This window comes from Raphanus sativus, chromosome 5, assembly GCF_000801105.2.
Source record: "Raphanus sativus cultivar WK10039 chromosome 5, ASM80110v3, whole genome shotgun sequence".
NCBI lineage: Eukaryota > Viridiplantae > Streptophyta > Magnoliopsida > Brassicales > Brassicaceae > Raphanus > Raphanus sativus.
Genome location: NC_079515.1, coordinates 10,886,563 through 10,907,792, shown reverse-complemented (window position 1 = coordinate 10,907,792; position 21,230 = coordinate 10,886,563). Strand labels below are relative to the sequence as shown.

At 30.7% G+C, this 21,230-nt stretch overlaps 2 protein-coding genes across 2 annotated transcripts; both read right to left on the bottom strand.

Moving 5' to 3' along the window:
• Positions 1-11,594: 11,594 nt before the first annotated feature.
• LOC108858190 (uncharacterized protein At2g29880) lies at positions 11,595-12,409 on the bottom strand. Its single transcript, XM_018632153.2, has 2 exons — positions 12,080-12,409; positions 11,595-11,996 (listed from the first exon to the last, which is right to left on the bottom strand). The coding sequence occupies exons 1-2, from the start codon at positions 12,407-12,409 to the stop codon at positions 11,712-11,714; spliced, it is 615 nt and encodes a 204-aa protein (XP_018487655.2). The 3' UTR covers positions 11,595-11,711.
• Positions 12,410-18,157: 5,748 nt separating this feature from the next.
• LOC108860144 (transcription factor MYB15) lies at positions 18,158-19,531 on the bottom strand. The gene is made up of 3 exons (XM_018634049.2): positions 19,256-19,531; positions 19,029-19,158; positions 18,158-18,867 (listed from the first exon to the last, which is right to left on the bottom strand). Exons 1-3 carry the CDS (start codon positions 19,386-19,388, stop codon positions 18,264-18,266), a joined length of 867 nt encoding a protein of 288 aa, XP_018489551.1. The 5' UTR covers positions 19,389-19,531; the 3' UTR covers positions 18,158-18,263.
• Between the last annotated feature and the right edge of the window lie 1,699 nt (positions 19,532-21,230).

Sequence of the window (21,230 nt, the reverse complement as noted above, 5' to 3'; positions counted from 1 at the left end):
ATATATCACTTCATCAAAACCATTTTATCATCATCATGGCTACCACCATAATACTTCTTTATATCCATAATCACAGTTTCTTCCGAAACCACAACCACCGATTACTTTATAATCATCGCCGATCCGGTAACTGTTACCGCCCTGCAAATCGTTGCTCTTGCTGTAACTACCCACCACCACATGTTTCTCTACTGTCGCTTCAACCACCTTCTTTTCCTCTGTAAAACTATAACCTCTTCTGTAATCACCATCAACTCTTTAAAGAGGGGGGGGGGGGTTGTTTATAATTTTTGTTTTATCTTGTCTAATGTTCTACGGGATACATATGATTTTTGGAAGCAACTTTTAAATATCAACAAATAAACAAAATTTATTTTTCTAATAAATCATTCTATTTGAATTAATGTATACTATACCATTTATATGTTCTATTCTATTTTTATTGTAAATATTTCAAATTTTAACTTTATTCAAATATTATAAATATATATTATATTTATATTTGGATTAGGGTTTATTAGTTAGGATTTAGGGTTTAGTATTTAACGGGGAAGGGGTTATAATTAAGGTTTATGATTATATTATTTATAAAGTTTTTATACAATCTATTTATCAAATCACTATAAGCTCTATACTATTTTTACATTATGTTCAAGTTTATTAATCTACATACGTAAATTGAATAGACTATATACTGTGTATACTGTGTACCATTTATAGAGAGTCCAAGTTATATTTTAGCTATGAGAAAAAAAATTCAATAATCATTCATCATTGTCTCGCAGCTTGTTCCACTGTCTTTAATTTAAGAAATTGATCTTTTATATGTGGTGATTAGTTAAGTGATGACATGTTAGTATATGTTTAATTTAGTTCTCAACAGTGTAGTTTTTGTCTTATCATCAATGATATCACTTTCCTTTTGTCACCGGCAACTTAAGAAAATAAAAGATAGTGCTCGAAAAGTCTTGTGAAAGTTTGTTATGAACTTAATTATGTCAAAATCAGTGTTATATTCTTTATTTGTGATGAAAATTTGGTTAGTTTGCAAATTAACCCTTCTTTTATTAGTAAAATAAACATAAAAATACAGAAAACATAAAAATTTATAAAAAAATCAAAATAAATTATAAAGTCACTAAAAATTCAAAAAATCAGCCATAACAATTTTAATTAATTTATTAATAAAAGAAATATAAAAATTCAGAAAAATTTATGAAAAATTCCAAACCAATCATAAAAGTCAATAAAAATTCACAAAAGATCCAAAGTTCACAAAAATATTTTAAATTATTTTATTAATAAAATACATATAAAATAAAGAAAATATAATATATAAAACAATTCATAAAAAAATCAGACAAATCATATAAAGTCATAAAGTTTTAGAAAAATAAAAGATTCATAACAAGTGTTTATATTATTTTATTAATAAATTAATTATAAACTAAAAAATATAAAAATTCATTAAAAATCATATAATTCACAAAAAATCAAAACAATTACAAAAAAGAATAAAATTATATATGGTTTTATAAAAGCGACTAAGGAATAGCGTGCATTGAGTGCTATAAATAGGCTATCATTAATATCCACTAGATTCTTTCTCCGCGCTACGCGCGGAAAAGTGTGTTGATAGTTTATTTTCCGATCATATGTTTCAATGTTTGTGTTTGGAATGAGAGTATTGTATTTCTCGAAACAATGAAAACGTCGGTGAATTATTTAGGGGTACTCAATCCAGTAAAAATAAACTAATTATAATCAAACCTAGCCGAAATTAAAAAGTGGTTTTAGTTTGGTAATCCATAATATAGTGAATAGATGTGATTTTTAAGAAACCGCGCTATCGAGAATATTCCGAATAAACGTGGTTTACTCAGTTTTTTTATAATGATAATTTAAATATTTTGTTCCTCCATAGCCTGAGTCATTTGCATTTGTTAAATGTAACACACTTATTTACATAGTTAGAAGTTTATATACTTTGGCCGAAAATATTTCAAACCCCTATATTTTTTTCCATGATGTCTCATTCGACATAGGAATATCCTTCGTGCAAGTGCCTGGACCAGGGTACGAACTCTCCCTCCAACATATTTTTTATTTTCAGCCATTTTCTGTTTTTGGCAGATTTAAACTTTGAAATTTGGTTTTACTAAATTTATGATTTTTTAAACATATAGTTTCATTTTCATAAATCATTACTTTATATACATACTATTCATATAAGTAGAAATAAAACATTGTTTTATTTGTTTTATATTGAAAATGTAATACATCATTGTCTTTTAACACTTCTATAAATTTTGATAATATTTAATAATATTAAGTTAAATTAAAATTACATCAATGCAATTTAGTTAATGTATAAAAGGTAAACTTAATTTTTTCTTACTTTATACACAAAACACATATGATAAAATAGAAAATCATAAATGAAACTTATACATATGATAATAGATGTCACTAAAACAATGATCATCCAAATATTTCGTACACTGAATCTCTATCTCTTGAATAATCTAGGAATATTTGTTTTGGCTTGAAACATACAATAAAAATAACTCCACGAAACTCCTAGCCCTTTTGCTTAAACCAAAAAAAATAACTAAATAAAAATATATTTTATCTTACACTAAAAATATATAAGAAAAATACACCTTTTATCTTAATTTTCTTTTTCTATTTTGGTGATATGTGTGAATGTTTACTTTAAGATTTATTATTATGGACTGAAATTTGGGCATTTTCTTGTTAAAGGTTGTTAATTATTATTGTTGATATTTTGGATTTTTTGAAAGATGGGTTTGATCTAAGCTGTTAGGTCTAACTATTAAAATGGAGCATGAAGCTTTTGAATCATTTAGAATGGTATCAAACGTTCAAATGTTTAAACATTGTGACCATTGTGTATTGTGTTTAGGTGGGGTTGTTTGTTTATTATGTTTATTGAGTTTTTTTTTCCTACGCGGTCGACAAAAATGTTGTTTTTTCTACGTGATGCAAAGATTATATTCTAAATATAGTTTTTTTCAATTTTTGGGAAATAACTTATTCTCACATAATATTATAATTTAAATTCATAAGATTATGGACATATAGGAGATGATTGGCAGTGAATGTAGCTTTATGTTTTTGGCTAGAATTTAGTTTGTAGAATTATTTGTTTTATTTTTTTTTGCTGTAACTTCCAAAGCACTATTTTTTTGCTACAAACTAAAAAATATTACTTTAGGAAGTAGATACAATACATAAATTAAAAGTGTTTTAGTTGTGAAATTAGATTTTATCATTGTTTATTTTTGTTGTATTTTATTCTTTAGTTATGCAAATATGCAATAAATTTGTACCTTTTTATAAATTACTAAAATGTTTTTTATTAAAAATTTACTAAAATGCTTTTTAATGTATTTTCACAGATTTTTGGATTTCACAAAGCTCCTTTTCACTCCACATTATGAGGGCAGTTCTCACCTAGCTCTCCTCATGACCACTCTTATTGTTTCCATAAAACTTTTTAGACTTTGGTGGTGTTTCCTTTGGGATCATTTTTATATTCGAACTCCTCAGGAAATTACTCAGTTTAAGATTCTACCTCCAATCATCTACATTGGTGATATCGAGAACAATGCTTCGCTTTCACCTCATGATATGATGAGATTAATATTTTGCTGCTGCTCTTCTTACGGTTAAGGTTCGGTGACTGGGGCCAAGTCAGAGAAACTGTGAGGGATTTTTATCGCTGTAGTGATGATGTAACTTCCGATAGCAAACCAAGTGGGTATTTGGTGTTTGAGGAAGAACCTTGTACGACGCTGGTCATCGTATGATTGTTTTGGGCTAAATGGAGAACCAGTTGGGTCTTCTTCGATGGTGAATGATGTTCTTGTAGTTCCTCGAAGCTGTACAGATTAAATAGTCCTGAAATTGTCCGGCTAAGCACTTTGCAGAAATTGTATTAACCATCTCCTAGGATTAACCAACTACTTGTTAAGATATACAAAGAGTTATCAGTAGTACCTCTTCCGGGTCAAGCAATGAGGTTTCCCAGAGCAATCCAGTCATCCCTCTCATCCCACCAATCACCTATATTTAGAAGGGACTGAAATGAGTGATTCAAGGGCAGGATTATTTTTTTTTTAAAACACGTGGGTCATCATGTCTTTACCATATCAACAGTGATGTTTTAAATAGGTTCACTGCAAATAGTCTGCCTTAACTTCTCAGAAACAATCTCAACCAAAAGTAACCACAATATACAAATTCAATGGAAAATGAGTCAAAACATCACAAAATTTCCATTTCATGTAAAAACGGAGAGACAAAGCTTTTACATATTGTTCCGGGATCAACTCTTGCAGCTGCGATTTGAGGTCCTGTGCATTTGACATCATTTAACACAAAATAAGAGAGCAGCAAGTCGAAAAGCAATCTCAGGATACCAAAAAAAAAAAACAAAAAACATAGCATTTTGTATACAATAGAAGGAAGATCACACGCAAAACACAGAAACAAAAATTACCATATCGGTAGAGATCTGCATCTGTTTATCTTCTTAATTCATTGCTGAGTCGAAGATTGTTGCGAAGGAACAATAATATCAAAGAGAGAGATAAACTTAAAGAAGGATGTATAATAGCAGAGTTTTGTATACCTACTGGAGACCATGCATGCTGCTGGGTTCGCCATCTGCAGGAAACCAATTTCCTTTTTTTTTTATTTCAGTGAGAGGCCAAATTATCCCTCGAAGAGAGAATACATCCCCAGAGAACAGAGATGTTGATTATGTATGGGTATATCATCCCAACAACCACATATGTTGCTGAAAATCAAAGTAGAACCTGTTTGTACATCAAGACTTTAACATTGTGATACAGAGAGGAAAAAAAAAACAATAAGCCAGCTTCAGCGTATTGTTTGTTGAGCTTACTTGTATTGGTCAGCTTTGAGTCCAAATGATGGGAAATTTGAGAACCCACAATTCTCTCCTTCAGTGAAGAACCATTAGAAGAAACTCCAAGAGAAGCTACAGGAGAGGAATCTACCCAATATCATCACTTGTTTCCTGATGCAGAGAAGCAGTATAGAGTAAAAAGAAAGCAGACAAGTCAAAACTAATAAGCATAAAGTGAAGAAGTGAAAGGTACCTTGAGGGGTATGGAAGTTGTTGATAAGATGAGCAGTTGTAGTACCACTTGGGTATGTTAGTTTGAAGTCTATTACCATTATCTGCAAACAAATAGAAACTGATCTCTTCAACTCATTGTCCCTTAGGTTTTGGTACACATTAGTGAAAGAATGAAAGAAAAACTAAAACCAACCTTTCACCTTTCGCAGGGGAACAACAGAGAAGAGACCAAGAAAGCTGGAGATAAAGAGGAAACCGATAGTCCAACCCAAGGAAAAGTCCTTGAAGCCACGGGAAGCATCTCCTGATTGTCAATTCGTTTACTCATGCCAAAGAGGTATGTCCCTGATCAACAATGTCTCGATTTAATCTTTCGTAAGCAAGTGGTACCACCCACTACGTTATATTACGCTTTGTTGTTGCGCTTAGTCTCTCAACTCGTCTCTTACCACGCCCCCCGGCTTCTGATTCTTTCCCTGATCCAACTCTTTCTGTGTGTTTTCTTGAAATTTCCAACAAAAGGAATAAACTTTACATGAAAACCATTAGAGAAGAAGGAAAGGCATGAAGATTGGAGCATTAATAGACTCCAAAATTGATATAAAATTTTTAAACAGTAATCATGAAGAACACCATAACAGATTATTGCAGTAACCAAACAAAGGAAAGAGCACCATAACAGATTTAGCCGATAAGACTTATTGCAGTAACCAAACAAAGGAAAGATCAGAAAAATCCATAAACGAAAGAGGGAGATTTTAAAAATCATCGGAGCCGATGAATTAAGAAGATAAACAGATATGTACCCATCAAATCCTTTTCCACAACAGCGAAGTCGAGAATTGCGGCGTTTTTTATTAGTCACATTTTTAACGTTACAGAGGGGAAGCTAAGAGGTGAAAGGAACCCAATCGACAATTGTTTACGATGATAGGGTTTGTTCATCGCAGAAAGAGGAAATGATCGTGAGATGAGCTACTGGGCTTGGACGAAACTGCAATTGAAGCCCAGCTAATCTAAGTGACGTCTGACGTGGCGAGAATTTCTTCTCCTATTAGTCGATTTAATCTGCTGATGTGGACACTCTATCTATAGCTTATATTTGCCTTTTAGTATTGTATTGATTCTTCTCTTTAACAATCCTGAACTTTTCCAAATCCAACCAACATAAACATAGAACATAAATGATAAAAAAAATTAAAATAGCAGTTAGTCTCTGGGTTATGAAAAATTCATTATCTTCAAATGATTCTTGTGAACCAAATCAAGCAAATAATATAAATATTTTTGTGCTTCTTTTATTTTGTGAATTTTTATGACTTTTTATTATTTGTTATGAATTTTTATAAGTTTTTATATTTTCTGTAGTTTTGATTTTTCATGAATTTTATATTTTCTGTATTTTTCTATTTATTTTATTAATAAAATAATTTAATGTTTTGTGAACTTCATTTTATTTTTGTGAATTTTTGGTGAATTTTTTTATTTGTTTTGAATTTTTATGAAAAATTGGGTGGACTTTTTGATTTTTGTTTTTAATTGTTAGTGACTCTTATGATTTGTTTTGAATTTTTGAATTCTTTTTTCTGTATTTTTATATTTATTCTACTAATAAAGTAATTAAAAAACATCACGTCATTAATTTTGAACCGTACCGATTATCGTATGGACTTGACGTACAAGTAAGCTAAATTAAAAGTTTCTTTTGTCACTTTAGAGGTTTAAAATGTCTGTGAAATACTCTCAGAGTTTAAAGTTTAAGTGACTGTCATTTTGAATTTTTTTATGTAAGTGGCTGCACTTTGAATTTTTTCCTTATTTAACCGTAAGAATATTAGACAATTCTATGTAACATCATAGAATGTAGTAGTTTTAAAAGTTAATATCTCCATTTATACATGTTTAACTTTTCTTTTAAAATTATAGGTCCTAGTTTATAATTATAATTTAAATTTTAGAATTTTGGTCTTAAAAACAATTTTTTTTCTAGAATCAAGACCTTTTTTGAACCGTTGAACTTGCATGTGCTAAAACAAGGCCTTCCTTAAAATACTATGTATTACTTGAATTGTATAATAATAGTATAGCTGTTTTTGATGCGCAGGGAGAGAAGTTGCTTTAAGAAAAGAAAGTTATTTATTTTTTTCTCAAAACTTTTATGAGAAATTGCTACAAGTTGTTTCAGCTAAAAAATATGCCGAAAGTTGGTTTGCTTCATAAATAAATCGACAAAGTTATACATTTTGGTCTAGAATCCCAGCTTGGCCATCCAAACGAAGCTAAGACAACCCCACTGTCTATTCCCTTCTTTGTCCCAAAGTAATGTAATCAAGAATTTTAGTTTCTCACAGAAATGTAGTAACGGTTACATATCCAGTTCCCATTAGTACAGATCTTAGTTATATTCAATTATATTAATCAATCTTTAACATGTTCTACATCCTTCTATATAAAACCCTGATATTTCCTCAATAGTCATTGGTGATTTCTCCCAACACATATTTCCTAGCAAGAAAAGAAAAGTTAAGAAGAGTTTTTTTTTGTTTTTAGTTTTATCAATGGCTCTTTTGTGTGTTAGCAAGAAGAAAATTGCGGTAAATTTAAAGACATGGAAGAGGTTCACACACAAGCTCAGAACCAAATTTAGAGACATAAATATTGCTCCATCGGTCAGAGATTCGACTTCTCGTCTCCTCAGTGTCATCAGTCACCATCTCATCATTCCTTTCAGGACAAGGTACCTTCAAAACACTATCCCTCGAATCCATTTCAACAGAAGATATAGTCACAATAATAGCAACTTCCCAGAATTTTTCTCTCTCCCTTTTTTCAAAAGAAAGTATCGTAGAAATCATAGTGAGATCACTTACTGGCAACTCTACCAATACGAAAAAAACTCTACCAATACGAAAGCCAACGAAGTCGAAAGCCAATACGAAAGCCAACGATGGAGGCAGGGGGAGATCAAGAGTGATGACAAAGTTTCGGGGGGGGGGGAAGAAAAAAAAGAAGAGGAGGGGCCACAGGAGATTGTTGATTCGATGGAAGATGCTTGGATGAGAGTGGTGGCTGCATCGCCGCACCTTAGGGTGGATGAAAAATCCGACCAATTCATCAATAAGTTTAGAGAGGCGATGCGACTAGAGAAGGAGAGATCTTTACTAGAATTCCAAGAAAGGTTAATTCGACGTGCTTGATCTCATTAATTCTCTTCTTCTTTTCTTTTCTTTTCGTACTTGTGCAATGTGCTTTTTAAAGGTTACTTCACGGTTAATTCTGTTGTTTGATGGATTTGCATAAACTTTACGCTTTAGGGTTGAAAGTTTTGGAAAACAAATCTGTAACATCCAAAAGGTTTAATAAATTTGATTTGGCTAGATATATCACCAAAATTAACTTACTTTTTCCGTCACACATTCATTTAGAACTCCAGAGTTAAGCGTGTTTGAATTAGAGTAGTGGAATGATTAGTGATCTATCGGGAAATGATTCACAATAGCGTGCAAGTGAGGTCAAAGCACGGGGAAAAGTCGTGTGGTGATTGCAGGGTCAATAAATAATGATTTCGAGCCTTAAAAAATTACGGACCGATCGTTGGAACGGAATGGGAACCATGGACCGAGAGAGCAGGCGTGGATGACCCATTAGCCATGGATGGTCGGGACGTTACAAGTGATATGAGAACTGGTTAGCCATCTCGGTCCTGACCCGAGATGCGTCTTGAGATCTGTCGTGGGCTCGTTGTGTTCTTTGAAAGAGGATGAATTGTAATATTCCAAGTTGTGATATGTTGAAAGGTTTAAGAGAATTGATTTGGTTACCTGTGTCGCCAAAATTGACTTACTTTTTCCGTTACACATCCGTTTAGAACTCTAGAGTTAAGATTCCAAAGTTAAGCGTGCTTGATCTAGAGTAGTGGAAGGATGGATGATCTATCGGGAAGTGATTCACGATAGCGTGCAAGTGAGGTCAAAGCATGAGGAAAAATCATGTGGGAATTGCAGGATCAGTAAACAATGATTTCAAGCCTTAAAAAATTAACGGACCGATCGTTGGAACGGATGCGGCCTACAGACCGAGAAAATACAGACAGAGAAAGCAGGCGGTCGGTCGGTGGGTTACAAAATATTTTACTGGATTTTAGCTAAACTTGGTACATATATAATATGAAAAAGACGATCTGCGTATAAAATCTCCAACATGCTCGATTCACATTATTTTCTCACACAATGTATATAAGATTCTTTTGTGCATTGAGTACTGGTTGCAACACACAGCAACTATGTTCTGCTCGTTGACCAAGAATCTCAACCCTTACTTATAGCTCTAAAGATCGACTTTCAGTTTTAGGAACATGCTCCATGATATGAACTAGATGCTCCATGATATGAACTAGTTGTCACCTATACACGTGAATCTACTAAGCATGTTTCTGTAGTTAACAGACAATACTTATCTTCCCCAAATACTGATTATAACGCGTCAACCATAAAATGAAATGATGAGAAAGAGTCAGACTGTGAATTTGAAATCTCTCCGTTGGACAAATAAAACCTTATTAAATCATGATGAGTCGTAACGAGAGCAATCCGATAAGTAATTCCCTTCACATTTATGCCATGACAACTTGGTGGTAGGGACCTATTGGTATTGACATCAACAACAAGAATCAGATGGGAAGTTATATATCTCGTACTCATTGTGGATTGAGAAAACATTGTATGTCCTGTGTGAAAGTGAGAGTTATCTCCTAGAGGAAATATAACACACAATAACACATGAGAAAATTCCTCTAAGAAATACGCCTTTAAAACATGGCTCAACGAATTATGAAAGGAAGTTGCACAAGTGTGCTTTTTTATTAATTTGCCAACATGTAGCTTCTCCATAGAAAATGACGTTCTAGCCTCGGCAACAATCAGACTACCCTATTAGCTCATTCCTGCAACTGGCTACTTGACAAGTTCTGAGTTTTCATTACGTCCGATAGATGACAAGGTAAAAAGTAAGTGGGCATATTCAAAAAGCAAAAATCTTACAGGGGTTGGGTGTCATGTGTATGCACCACATGTGAAATCACTTCTATAAATAATAATTAAAAATGAATAGTCAAAGATATTTTATAGTGTTGACGTCTGTGATAAGCTTGAGCACTATTTTGAATAGAAAGGTCACAACAAAATAATGCATGTGAAATAGAATCTATATATCTGGTAAACATATATAGTATCAGGATTTAGGAATATAAGCATGTATCCTGTGTAGTTGAATTCATGTTGACAAAGTAAAATGATGGTATTTCAAATTAACCAGGGGAATTTCATGTGAGTTGGGAATAATGCATCTGAAATAAAATCTAGAACAATACTTAGGTTCACCCCTAGGGTAAACTTATGAATTCACCTATTTCCTTATTGCAATCATATTACCATAAATATTAATATCACATAAATAAATAAATCATAAATTACAAAAGAAGTAAACTTTAAATCATAAATTCTAAATTCGAACTCTAAACCCAAATTTTAGATCTTAAATTTTATACAAAACCCTAAACCTATACCCTAAACCCAAACCTATACCCTAAACCCAAACTTATACCCTAAACCCAAACTATATACCATAAATCTTAAATCCTAAATTCAAACCATAAATCCTAAACCTAAACTCTAAACCCTAAACCCAAACTCTAAACCCTAAATCCTAAACCTTAACCCAAACTATAAATCATAAACCCATAATTTTCAAATACCTTTGGGTTAATGACCATCAAATATATTTTCAAATAAATTTTAGGGTATAGAGTTCGGATTTATGGTTTACAGTTTGGGTTTAAGGTTTAGGATTTAGGGTTTATAGTTTGGGTTTAGGGTTTAGAGTTTGGGTTTAGGGTTTAGGATTTAGGGTATATAGTTTGGGTCTAGGGTATAGGTTTGGGTTTAGGGTTTAGGGTTTAGGGTTTAGATTAAAATTTAAGATCTAAGATTTGGATTTAGGGTTTGAATTTAAAGTTTATTATTTAAAGTTTACTTTTTGTAATTTATAATTTATTTATTTATGTGACATTAATATTTATGGTAATTTAATTGAAATAAGGAAAGAGATGAATTCATAAGTTCACCTCAGGGGTGAACCTAAGTATTGTTCTAAAATCTATATATCCAGTTAACATATATAGTTACCTGTATAGTTGAATTCATGTTGACAGAGTAAAATGTCAAATTAACCGGGGGAATTTCATGTGAGTTGGAAATAATGCATCTGAAAAAAATCTATATATCCAGTTAACAAATACCCGGATTTAGGACTATAAGGGGGGGTTATTAGTTTAAGAATTCTAAAGGAGTTCTAAAATTTTGGGAATCCATTATTATTGGTTTATAGATTTTAAAAGTCTTATTAAAATTCATTGTTATTGGTTTGAAGACTTTTAAATTCCATTCAAATCCTTTGTTATTCATAAAGTTTAGTTATTATGGATTCTACTAATCTATTAAATTCTATTCTTATTGAAAGGTGGATTCCTTTTATTTTTACTCATAAGACTAGACTTTGAAAATATCATCTATACTCATAAGATTTATGAAATCTGTGTAATAAGAAAAACATACACATATGCATCATATTTTTCTGTATGACCTTTCAGATTTTGTTTTGAAACAAAAGCCACATCAGTAACATCATCGCTGGTTTCACCAAAGTTTTCTTTCACTTGATAATCACCAACAAGGTAAGTACTAGCATCAGTAGTATCACTTAATCCCAATGAATTGCCACCATTGGCAGTTGTACCATCAAAGTTAATCTTTAAATCTTCAAACTGTTCATGCGAGCCATAGCGCATAAACTGGTTTTTTGGATGTGCCTGTCATTTTAAAAAAACATACATAAGTAATATAATTATGATTTTCTACAATATCAAAACTTTTATGTAAAAGAAAAAAATACCTTCAGATATTCTTGCCACACTTCTTCAGAAGCTGTAAACCTTTTTGTTTCAAAATCCCATCCAAATCCAGAGCTATTACGTTGAAGATCAACATAACTATTGTATAAGTTTTTCAAAAACTTTATTCTGCTTTGATAATGCTTGTGGAGCTTCTGACATCCAACTCTTTCATTGAGTACTGGTAGTATTTTGTTTTCTACCGTTGCCTTGTTTATTACACCACTAGAATCACGCCATCCACGTTTAATTGTCTCCACAAGCAATTTAATCAATACTTTTGTTTCATCCTGAGTCCATGAATTATATCTACCTTTTTCGTTATCCTCCATTGTGATTTTATTCAAGAACTAACTATAGTTAGTATAAATAATTAACAATCAAATAAAAACATTCAAACTGAAGACAAAACATAAGCTAGCAAAAATCAAATGATAAAAGTCACGAAAAGAAGTCAAAACAAAGCAATACATACAATAATAATTTACACAAATCTATGTATATGGTCAACAATGGTGGCTGATGAATATACAAAGACTTAAAAAATAATGGCCAGAAGAAATATACCTGTGTGGAGCTGCACACGAGATGGAAAAGGAGATATGGCCATGGTGTCAATTGATGTTTATATATATGGTTTATATTGAAATTTTATTTTTGGAAAAGTTCTGGAGAAATCATTGTACATTGCCTTATAAAGAGAAATATTTTGAAAAAAAATATATTATGCAAATCCGTATTAATTAATAAAATCTACAGAAATCAATACAAAGTTTGTGATGGAAATTTGTTAACTCTAATTAACTTTCAAAAATCTGTCAACTTTTAAAATCACTAAACTCCTTTCAAATTCTGATTCCAATAACTCCTTCTAAGCTTTTTTTTTGTCAGCAGGACTATAAGCATGTATCACATGTAATTACATTTTAAATTTAATTATAAATATATGTTTTTAATCGAGTAACATGGTATTTTTAGTTTGTAATATTCAGATATATATATAGTGAATAATCAGATATTTAATTTTGTATCTGGTTTTTTTTTAAGTTATAAATTGCATGCAAATAAAATTGCATATTTTATCCGGAGAAATTAATGGTAATCCGGTGAAATTGAAAACTATATAGCAAAATAGTTGTTTATAGCTCTAACTTTTATATATATTAGATTGTTAATATTATCAGATATACTGTGAGAAAACTGGTTAAATATATATATATATATATAAAGCAGATTTGTAGTTAAAAAAAAAGTAGATTTGTAGTCATCTTGTAAAATTACGTATCTATTCTTGAGACATGAGACATTTTTACATTTGTAGTATTCAAGATATAAATGTTAAATATCCAATATTTTTTTTATCCGGTTGTTTTTTCTGCGATGACAACGACACTGTGTCGTCTCAAGTCAGTGGGAGAACTTCTGCGCATCAATAGTGACAGTGTTAATGTACCTAAACTCTTTTGTACTGAATAGGGCTGCCGAGCTTACGTGACATAAGCTTTGAGATCAAAAGAAAGTCACAATTTTTTCCGCGAAGGCTGGAAAATGTAACTCCTTTCTTCCTCTTCTTAGCACATGAAGCTAGATTCAAGACTAAAATTGGAATAAAAGACTTATGTAAGCAGTGCTAAACATCAACAAACAAAAACTGGGGAGGGGGGAGGGGGGCTTAGTGGAAGTAGTATTTTTGCAGAATTGATTGATTCTAAAAATCAAGAGATTTGTTAAATTTGTAAAAACTTCTAAAGAATTTTTCATATTTTAAAAGTTTATAAAAATAATTTAGTTCAAGGATTTTAGGAATCTAAGGGGGATATACAAGATTTTTGAAGTTTTGTTTTATGAGTAAACTGATGTAGACTTTAATTCCCAATAACACTAGATTTGATGAAAACTTAGAATCATTAAAAACCAAACTTTTTGAATAACAAGATATTTTATCAATACTATTAAAAGAGAAATAGTCTTGAAAAGTCGACTTATACAAGTTGTTTGGACCTTTTCATTAACTAACAATATTTTGGTATTACCATAATATCTGAGCCTATAATTTCTCTAACAATCATTTCATTGTTGGACAATTTCATTTATTATAATTACTACTAGATTTTATCCTACAAATTCTACAATACGGTGCGTAACATTAATTTTGACTACTACCCAAAATATAAACCTCGGCTTCTTACTATATCCGAATTCAGAGAATATTTACGAAGACATATGAACCTGTAGCATAATTTGTCTTCTTATCAACATTTTTAAAAAATGTTTTCTGGTGCAGAGCGTTTGAATTTTACAAAGCACTTTGTGTTCATGAAGTTTATATATTATTTTTTCACCTAATAATAATTCAACTTAAAATCACAATCTAGACAATTAGATTATACATCAACTTACCACTTCGTGTTACAATGTTCGTCAGCTTAAGTTAATTATTCTATACTATTTATATAAATACTCCCATCAAATATTCCTCAATATGGATGAAGTAATATTTATTTTGAATGTATTGATCAGATGTTTAGAAAATATACTTAACTTTTTTTTTGTCAAACAGAAAATATACTTAACTAAAATTTCGGATTTGTTTTTTTTTTTTTTTTTTGCAACAGCTTCAGTCTTTATATAGTTGATTACGTAATTTTTCGATATTGGTAATAATATTGTAATTTATTTTTAATTAAAAACTGTATATAAAATATTCTAAATGTGATTTCACTAAGATTACATATTTGTGAGAAATGATCCAAAAATTTAAGAAATAACTAATAAAGTGAATATGTTTTATTCATCAACCAATATATCATCTGTATTATTAAAACAGTAATATTAATATTTTACATGTAATGAAAATATCAAAAAAAAATTAATTTCATTAGTAGCAACCTTTTCTTTTGGTTTTTGGGTTTAAAACTATACACACCCATTAGTTTAATTCATTGTATCTACGATCCATTAAAAAGCTCATTTCATCAATCATAAATTTAATTTATTAATAGCATAAACTGATTGTATTCTTCTAAACAAAATAAATAAATTATCTACATTACAATTGTAATAGTATTGATCACTACAAAACCTACAGAGTAAAATGCATAATATTAATAAAACGAATTTACTTTATATGAAAAATCCAAATTATTCAGTTTTTGCACTATTATAAAGTATATGAAATTTTTAATCAGTTTTAAGAAAAATATTATCAAAACTTTCTGAATTTTTGTCAGGCCAACCTGTGTCGATTCACAGGTTAATGGTGGAATTTTGGGTTTTACGGATTTTATTTAATAGGTTCCATTAAATCCGAATTTTGTTGAAACATATCAAGTGATAAAACCCTGATAGAATGTTGTAAAGAACATAAGTCAGTCCGTTATATATGGTCGCATGTCCAGATCGGATGAAAACACTAATGTTTAGTTCATCTATAAATCACATATATATCCCACTAAAAGAGTTAAATAATTTAAAAATGCTTTTCTCGCAGCATTTAAATGTAAATGCACTATTAGTCATCAGTATTTGGTTCGGGTGTTTTGGTTTTGGGTTTTATAGTTCTAAATTCTTTGGAACCATTTATGTAATTACAAAGTTAGGCTGGTTTCAGTTTTTGGTCTGGTAGAAAAGCTGAGAACCGAATTATATCCAAAAATTCAGGTCCAATTCGGTTCCGATTCAATTATGTTTTCTCGAGTAATTTTGGATTTATAGACAAAAAAATAGCAGATGATTTGGGGTTTTCAGTTTAAATATTGAGTAACTCGGTTGTTCAGATAAAAAAATATTAGATAATTTAAATAATTTCAATATTTTAATGTTAAAAATATTCGGATAATTAGAGATTTTTGTTAATTTTCAATTTCTAAATAGTATTTTAGGATATTTGGTTATTTAAAAGTTAGATAAAATTAATATTTATTGGTATATAATTTCTATTTTAAAAATTCTGGTACAAATTTTGTTATGGATTAGATCTTAGTTTTTTTTTGTTTCAGAAATATAGGATTTCTCCAGTATTTATGAAATTCAGTTTAGTTTTGGATTCAATTTTTGTAGTTTGGTTCGCAGTTTCGAAATAAATGTATTTAAATTTTATTTTATCTTATGTAGAAATTCATTTTAAATGAAATTATTTAATTTCAGAAACAAACCCGCGTTTTTAAACGCGGGTCAAAATCTAGTAAGTCATTAAACAATCATCAAACCAATAACATTAGATTTATTAAGATTCTTAGAATCCACGAACCAATAACAATAGAATTTGAAAATTTTAACAATCACTACAATTTATCCATGAAAAAGTTCCTTAGTTAAATTCCAGATGAAATGAACACAACAAAATCTTTAAACGTAAAGCCAAAACAATAAATGAAATTTAATCCCAGAATAGATCAACAAAAGTAATAACAAATATGAATAGGACCATATTACTTCCCAAATTCATGTAGTCCCTTATGCTTGCTCTACTTAAAATCATATGCTTTATATGGAAGTGAAGAGAAAACTGTCACCATACTCCGGGAAATGAATGCGAAGAGGTGGTAATGAGGTAGATGAAAATTTCAGAATACTATATGAAAAATTTAGACACTAAATATAACCGGATTATTTATGGTTTAAATGATATATTCTAAGTTTTTCGAAGAGGATCCTCTGGTGGTGCATACCTCCGGCATTACCACGATATCCGGGATGTTTGTGGTGCTTTCTGATATGGCCATATGTCTAACACCGACGTGTCAACGCTGCAATCAATAAGCCCTTGTAATGCTGCAATCTAGTTTTCTTCATTCCAAACGCGTTGTAAAATAATCTTCTTCATCTTTCCTCTTGAATCGCTTTTGACCTTTTTTCTTCCCTAAAGACTGATGCTTCATATGTCTCACTCAAACAATTTTTTTGTCAAAGAAGATCTCTTTTTTCAAGATCATGATTCTTCACTCAAAGAATTCTTATAGTGATGTGATCTAACCAAGGAGGGATCAAAAAGGTTTTTACCTCTAAAGTTTCTTCATTAGATCCAGATTCAGAAGAGAGATGTGCATATAAAAACTGAGAGATATTCTAACAAAAAAAGTGAGAGATATTATAAAGAGAGCGATGTGAGTTTTTTCAGTTGAAGATGAATTTTGACACCGTATAGATTCTTGATGTGAAGTAATTATTATATATATTATATATCAAGTTGTCAGTCATATTGCTGATCTAAGTGTATGGGTATTATGGGATTAATAGAATTTAAACATAGGGGGATTTTGGGATTAATAGAATTTAAACAGTGGTCGTGAATTTCCTACAAATAAGTTCTGTTTTTATACTGCAAAAACCCTTAAAATATTTTGTTTATATTAATTTCACTGTTTTGTATTTTAATGAAATAACAATTATACCTTATATTTACTGTAATTTCACTGTTTCATATTCCACAGCCTATACACAATTATACCACTATTACATGGATTTGAAGTAGTTATATGTAACCTCGGTTAAATAGTGGTATAAATGTGTATAGGCTGTGGAATATGAAATAACAATATCCCTCCGTTTGTTAGTTATCACCAAAGACATTGACTAGCTTAATACGATTCTAATGCGGATCTGCAAGCAGAACATGACTGAAATATAGTTTGAGTATCAGAAACAAAGGTAGTAAGCAATGAAACTTCTTTAAATTTTACTTCTTAACATTGAGGTATGCATAGTTGACCATGTACTTTAACTGAGGAATGATACCCACTTTCTGCAACTTCACATGCCGATCAAGTGCACATGAGTTGAAGGAAAAATGGGGTTTATGATCGAGGCAGATATCGTTGGCATTAGTAATTTGTCTTTATTTTTGTTTTTTCTAATGTTAGATATTTATAAAAGTTAGCTTAGCGCCAATTTTGAATCAAGCCGGTTCTATGTATTGGCTTTTTCATTTTATGGGCTGGACTTCTTAATATTTTCTTTTTAGTTTAACCAATAATTCAATTTTTATAGGGTTAATTTTGGTATTACCATGATTCTAAATCTTAATTTCCTAAAGTGCAGTAATAACTAAATGGTAGTAAAACAACCTCAAGTTGAATGTGTCATGTTTAACCAATTTTCTCAATTAATAAACTAACTAGTTTACATGAAAAGTCAAAGACTTTTCTTAGCTTTAATTGCACCATTTCACTTTACTATTCAAATATGTCAGTTAATTAGAAGCCCAGCTAATAGATCTTGTTCCCCTCCAGTTCTCGCCAATACATCGAACCAAAAGTCCATCTCACTGTCGAAAACCATCTTTTTCTCAACTGGGTCTAACTGCTGAAACTCTTGTTGTATCTCGTCTAAACCAGCCGCTTCAAGATTCAGTACGTAGTTGCTTTCATCCTTGCTATAAAGCGTCTGATTCCAGAAGCTCTCGTCGATGTCTGCTCCAAAATTTTCGAAGGAACAACAATCTTGATACGCAATATTGATGTCTCCCGATTTTTTATCCATCTTAGCCTCGTTGTTATGGCCTTCGTGGCTCATGAGTGTCACCGAAGAAACCGCATCACTTGTTGATGTTGATGCCGAGAACAAGCTTTCAAAAGAAGGGTTTGATGAGTTTGCGAGCTCCAGTTCTCGTCTTGTACTGTTCAATTTCGTCGGTAAAGATTGAGCTTTAGGTTTAGTAGCCTTCTTTTTATTGGATGTTTTAGGTTTAGCGGGTTGATAATCTTCGAGTCTTTTCTTCAAGTGAGTGTGCCATACGTTCTTAATCTCATTATCCGTTCTTCCTGGCAATTTTGCTGCAATCGCTGACCATCTAGAGACAATACCGAAAGAGAAAAAGAACGTTAATACAAAATTATGAGTGAGCAGATTATTATATACTTAACTTTTATAATTATGAGTGAGCAGATTATTATTTACTTAACTTTTAAAATTATCGTATGTATGTAAAAGTAGAAGAGTGCAAAGTCATACCTATTGCCAAGGATTTGGTGCAAGCTAATGATAGAAGCCTCCTCTTCTTTGGTGAAATTGCCTCTTTTAATATCAGGTTTTAAATAGTTCATCCACCTAAGTCTACAGCTTTTTCCACATCTCAAAAGACCTGTGATTCATAGTTACCACCAATGTTAAGAAATTTAATTTTCATATTTAGGAAATTAAACTATATATAAAATACGTAAATTTTAATTTGTTCATACCAGCTTGCTTAGGGAGCGCTCGCCAGTTACTGTGGCCATGTTTGTGGATAAAAGATATCAAGATTTGATCTTCTTCAGGCGTCCATGGGCCTCTGTTCAACCCCATTTTCTCACAGCATGGAGCTCTTCCCATCTTCCGATGATGTTTTTGATTGCTGACGAAAAGTTGAAGTATTGTCTTGTGGTTACGTTCGAGATAGATTGTGCTGATCAAGTGTTTATGAGCTATATTATCAAATGTTGTTGATGAGCCTGAGAATGAGTGACTTAAGGTTTTGAGTATTTATTCTGAGTTAGTCTAAAGGCATGGGTGAGAATTCAAAAGCATTTGGTAAGCTTCCTGGAAGGAGGAGAGGAGAGAGGTTTTTTTGGGTTATTGGTATCAGAGTCAAAAAGTATGTTGTACATATATTATATGCATGTTGGATTGAATGATATGTTATTAGAGACTAAAAAACAACAAATGGTGTGCATTAATATAAAATGTGCATAGAGTTGTGATGGTGAGATTAGGCCTGAGCACGGATCGGATATCCGGATTTTTGAAGGTATTTGTGATTTGCTTCGAATGTTACAGATATATAATTTTTCGATTTTCTTTGCTTCAGAAAAATATGGATATTCGGAAAAAAAGATATCCGAAAAATAAATAGATATTTGCAGATATTTGCGGATATTTACGTATATCTCATTTGTTTTGACTAATACAAATAATCTTAAAAATTCGATACAAAATTGTTTTGTAAAATATTTTTTTTGCATGATATAAAAGATAAAAATTAAAAAAGTAGTGAATCTACATATTTCGTAAATTTTTAAACTTAGTTAACAATTATAATAACACAAAGTTTAAGAAAAAAATATAATTGTCATAATTGTTTTCTCTTCTTTTTATGTAATACTTTTATATAAGTAATAATGTGAATAGAATCTGTCAAATCATATGTTAGAATAATAATTATATAATTTTATATATTTAAATCTTTAAATATAATCAAAATATACATGTATTTACATATTGACAGATCGGATCGGATATTTGTTTTCCAAAATTTAAATATTTATGATTTGCTTCGATTTTGACGGATATTGAATTTTAATATTTGCTTTACTTCAAAAGTTTACGGATATCTAAAATTTTCAGATCAAATAATAGCAAATAACAAATCGAATCAAATTTAACGGATAAAATGTTCATCCCTATGTGAGATATGTGGTGCAAGTGTTACTCCAGAGTTAAAAAGGTCGTCGGGGTAGACGTATGAAGTGCATTACAATGAGCCCACACGTACATTTTAGTAGAAAATCAACGTTTACGATTATATACGACAAAACAAAAATCAACGTCGCGTGGATTATATGTTGACCAAAAACACTGTTTTTGGTATAATGTTAAGAACGCTGTTGTATTTTATCTGCTTGTAAATATTCTTTCGTATTTTCATTATTTTCTTGTCAAAATTAAACTTCTTTAATCTGTAGTGAAAAGCATCTTTATCTTGGTACTAATCTGGTTTAGGTTAACCACGTCAATTTTAGTAATTATAATGTATACTAGAGTTTGATTGTCAGTCCGCGCCGTTTTTTTTTTTAATAGATTGTTGAATGACATTTTTAAATATATAGGTTATTTGGATATTTTTAGAATCCTGCGAACTTACTCATATCCAGAAGGATCCGACTCGAACCATGTTATAAATTTATAATATCCGATGAAGTTTAATTTTAAAACAAAAGAAATCAATATCAAAAAATTGATTAGTACTCGATTGTATACGTGGATGTCCATATAATTGATTTTGTGAACAAATTTTTTTAAACTGGTTTAAATTTTTCTCACAAATAAAAACATTTCATTCAAATCTATTAAACTATTATTATTAACACGTAAAATGATGTGGATTATTATAGTAAGTACAATTAATGAAATAATTAGAAAGAGTGAAAAATATATAATAATACATTTTAAGATATG

Excerpts from the sequence above, each read along its gene's own strand:
- LOC108860144 (XM_018634049.2), bottom strand. The coding sequence starts at position 19,388 with ATGGGAAGAGCTCCATGCTGTGAGAAAATGGGGTTGAACAGAGGCCCA. Across the intron at positions 19,159-19,255 it reads AGCGCTCCCTAAGCAAGCTG|GTCTTTTGAGATGTGGAAAA; the intron begins GTATGAACAAAT and ends TATGAATCACAG. Across the intron at positions 18,868-19,028 it reads CACCAAATCCTTGGCAATAG|ATGGTCAGCGATTGCAGCAA; the intron begins GTATGACTTTGC and ends TATTGTCTCTAG.
- LOC108858190 (XM_018632153.2), bottom strand. The coding sequence starts at position 12,409 with ATGGAGGATAACGAAAAAGGTAGATATAATTCATGGACTCAGGATGAA. Across the intron at positions 11,997-12,079 it reads TGTGGCAAGAATATCTGAAG|GCACATCCAAAAAACCAGTT; the intron begins GTATTTTTTTCT and ends TTAAAATGACAG.